Below are 4,286 nucleotides of genomic sequence, written 5' to 3' on the forward strand. Positions count from 1 at the left end.
TTCAGAAAGGCGGGGCATAGAGGAGAAACAATAATGTACAGTATGTGGAAAATAATGTGTTTTTTGAACCTTAAACCGCATAAACACATTTCATTACACCAAATACACAAAATAATGTTATTTTTAGCAACGTCATATGACCCCTTTAAGTGAGCCATTCCTCACTAAATGAAAATATTTTATTAAATTAACTATTACATTTTAATATTTTTTGGATTAATTGGCCTTGCTAATTAAATAATCATTGATCATAAATGTCTAATATGGATTACAGACATTTTCCAGCATCCATTGAACAGTAACCATACATACCTAGTCAGTCTAAAGTTTTTGTCTGTTTCTTTAATCTTATCATGGTCTGTCTAACCTATTCTTAAAGGGGTCATATGATGCGATTTCAATTTTTCCTTTCTCTTTGGAGTGTTACAAGCTGTTAGTGCATAAAGAAGATCTGTAAAGTTGCAAAGACTAAAGTCTCAAATCCAAAGAGATATTCTTTATAAAAGTTAAGAGTCAGCCACGCCTACCTAAAACGGCTCGTTCTAACACGGCCCCACATGTCTACATCACTATGTGGGAAGATTTGCATAACTCCCCCAAATGTTCACGCAAAGAAAGAAGGCGTAACTTTTATTCTGGCTGTAGTATTGTTGCTGCCGCCATGTTGTGAATGCGCTGTGTGATTCGTTTATAATGGGTTTTCATGTTTTTGAATCATCGCTCTGGCCTGACAGGGCATCATCACAATATGGCAAGGGGCGTAACATTTCCGTCACACGCTTGAGGTATTCAGCCAATCACAACGCTCTGGATAGCTGGCCAATCACAGCACACCTCGCTTTTTCAGACCAATGAGCTTTGTAAAAATCGACGCGTTTCAGAAAGGCGGGGCATAGAGGAGAAACAATAATGTACAGTATGTGGAAAATAATGTGTTTTTTTTTTACCTTAAACCGCATAAACACATTTCATTACACCAAATACACAAAATAATGTTCTTTTTAGCAGCATATGACCCCTTTAAATCTTCCCATAAGAAAGTCTGCAATCTCTGCACTCTCATTTCTCCAGCTGAGCAACTATCTGGTCTTCCACTCTCTTTCTCATGGGCTTCCTATCACTTCCAACAACAGGAGTCAATAACACTCCTCGGTAACATTTTAGAATAGGGAACACATATTCATTAACTAGGAGTTTTCCCTCAGTAAACTCCTAATTTACTGCTTATTAATAGTTAGTAAGGTAGCTGTTTTTAGGTATGGTGTAGGATTAAGGGATCTAGAATACGGCCATGCAGAATAAAGCATTAATATGTGCTTTATAAGTACTAATAGGCAGCCAATATGTTAGTAATATGCATGCTAATAAGCAACTAGTTAATAGTGAGGATTGGTCCTTAATTAAGTGTTACTAAATAAAGTGTTACCCACTCTTCCTTATGAGCCTTCCTGGGAAAAAAAACTTTACAAATTCAAACACAAGTTATTGCTTTTAAATACCAAGAAATTATCATATCAGTTTGCATTTGATTTATTGAGCTCTTAAAATACGTATCAATACTAAGCCAGTTTCATCACTGGACTCCAGTAAAACAGCATCTTTAGATGGCAATACAATAGCTTCCATAGATTATCAAAACATGATCCCAAATAACTCAAGAACTAAATATAAACCCAATAACAAATATGTGCATTTGCTGTGAAACGATTTCTGTGGTACATGGGTTTATTCGTGTTATATTATATAGTATTGCGTAAGCACGTGTATATTTGATTTGTTTGATTGTTGTGGATCCAAATTAAATAGAGGATTAAAACTCTCATACCAAATGAATGAAAGCATGAATCACATGTTCCTTGGAGAACTACAGACGCACATGCTGCATGCTCTGCGATTAGCGGTCAGTGCAAAGGTGCACGGGAACTGCCAGTGGGGAGCGCGTGAACTTGACACTGGAGAAGAAACAGCCTCCAGCTGCACGCGAGCGGGACAAACTTCAGCGCGTAGATATTCGTTGCGCTCTTTCCATAAACTTCTCTATGTCCCAAATGTGCGCACTCCCAACACACATTTAATGAGCGCCTTGGAAAAATGTCAATATACACAATGTGGGTCAAAGCTTAATTAAATTGAGTCTGCTGTTTTTCTAACAAGTCTATATGAGTCAGGTTTTCCAGTACTTATCTGCTGATATTCAGATTTTGGACAGGTTTCCTGTTCGTGTGTTATTTTCCCACTCTGTGATTGACAGGAAAAGAAATACAATCCCATGGCACATCATACTGATGTGGACAGATGAATGCCAAAATAGCCTGCCATATATCCGGCACAGCACATCAATCAAATCCAACGAACGTGTTCATTTTCCCCAACAAAGCCAAACAGCCTCTCTGGGTTCAGATCGGAGTTTAATGCTGGGATACCTGCCTAGACAATCTCACAAAATGAAACAGCAAAAGAGAGGGAAGCCCCAAAGCACAGATGCTGACACAGATACGGAGTCCACAAAATAATTTATTTAACCCGTTCAGACCTGAATTTTTCCAGACACACATACACACACACAAATTATATATTGACAAAAAAAGATGTTTATAACAGTTATTTTGAATGTCTATTACAATGGAAATTGAATTTGAACAATATCAACATAAAGATGATTATTCATATGCACATACCTTTTTTTATGAAAATCACGGAATTAAAAATCAGGGTTATGCCCCTTGCTCAAGTGTTCAATGATGATGGCCCTTGGATCGCCTTCTGTGGGGTTCAAACCTGCAACCTTTCACTGACACTGTGTCACACCACCTACAACTTTGGCAGCTTACCAAAAATAAATAAATACTATATATATAGAGAGAGAGAAGTTTTGACAAAGCATGTAGAAGCATTGCTAAAATCCTCCACTGGTGTTGCTGCTACAGGAAAATGGTTTTGAAAATAAAATATATAATATCCTTTGTCAGACATGATATGAAAAGCACTCAAATTTGATGAAGATTGCAGAAAATGTGTAGTAATATTATTACTGAAATCGTATCTCTCATAGTACACAGTACATCTTTTGTGTACATTGAGACCACTGTCTCTTACAATGGACATCACTTTATGACTTTGTATATATTATGACTTATGCTATGTGACTTCTATTATGACTAACACTGATGCCACCTCTCAAACAGAATGCGTTAAGTAATTTAATAACAAAATTCAGTTCATTTTGATGGTACTGTTAAAACAGTCATGCGTAAAAACACGCACACATTTGGAGCTTAACGTGCAATTTGGTTGCATTTGATATCAACTGTACAGTATATCAGTGTTAAGGGGAAACATTGGTGTACAGATTAGGACACAGCACCTGCGATGAGATTTCAGGGAATGGTGAAACATGCGCGTGTATCAGAGATGCGTGCGCGCTCTCCTTTCTGATTCCTGCCTGTCAGTGTTGTTATCTGCTGTATCTTCTTCTGTGTTCACGCTTCAAACGCAACATTTCAGCACTTTATGTGAAATAAATGTGATACGCGTGTGCAAGCTCGCGCGCGCAACTCACCTGCGTTCCGAAGTTTCTTGTTTCTGTAAACGGAGAAAATCACCAGCAGGTTTCCTAAAATATCCACCACTATCGTGAATATGAGGAAACACCCGAGAGTAGTAGTGACCCAGGGCGGCCGGTCAAGTGCTTGCTCGCTAGGGTCCAGTGCAGAGCTGTTCAGAAAACTCCCATTCATAAACATTGTATATCTTCATGAAACTTTTCTCAATCAACAAAATAAACCGTGCGGTTCAGGTGGCGCGCGTCTCTCCGCTGGGATGTCATCTCTTCCTAAGGCCCCGGACAACTTCCCTCGGTTCTCGGGGCTTTCGTGTGTCGGGGTCTGCACTTTTATGGTTATGTGTGCACCCATCACAATGTTGGTACATGACATCCACGGGCATCTTCAAAGCGCCTGTGAACCTGTTGGGTAGGGTTAGGTCAAATAATGTCATATTTGCATTAAAAAGTACATAACTGAGCGAATGACACTTAATGACAGTTGTCATAAACATGCATAAAACCTCCTTCATATTCATGACATGTGTCATGTCATGATTATGAAGGTGTCATGTCAGTCTTATGCACACCCCTTCAAGTAAAGTGTTACCTAATGAAGTAATCATTATGTAACAGTTAGTATGGGTCCTCTAATAATTTGATTGGCCAAGCAGTGTATAAATAGGCCTACAAAAATTCCAGTCGTCTAATTTGATTGGCTGAGCAGGTTCATGGTTTATAAATC

General features: G+C 38.5%; 1 protein-coding gene across 2 annotated transcripts in view; it reads right to left on the reverse strand.

Moving 5' to 3' along the window:
- The window catches only part of LOC107702348 (melatonin receptor type 1A-A-like), a 47,184-nt gene extending 43,403 nt beyond the window's left edge, over nucleotides 1–3,781 (reverse strand). For both annotated transcript variants that reach the window (XM_016504636.1, XM_016504635.1), the window contains exon 1: nucleotides 3,560–3,781. In XM_016504636.1, the coding sequence (XP_016360122.1) occupies nucleotides 3,560–3,743 (184 nt within the window). In that variant the 5' untranslated portion in view covers nucleotides 3,744–3,781. The remainder of the gene's footprint in view (nucleotides 1–3,559) is intronic.
- Nucleotides 3,782–4,286: the final 505 nt, after the last annotated feature.

Source organism: Sinocyclocheilus anshuiensis, unplaced genomic scaffold, assembly GCF_001515605.1.
Source record: "Sinocyclocheilus anshuiensis isolate Anshui unplaced genomic scaffold, SAMN03320099.WGS_v1.1 scaffold86, whole genome shotgun sequence".
NCBI classification, from domain to species: domain Eukaryota; kingdom Metazoa; phylum Chordata; class Actinopteri; order Cypriniformes; family Cyprinidae; genus Sinocyclocheilus; species Sinocyclocheilus anshuiensis.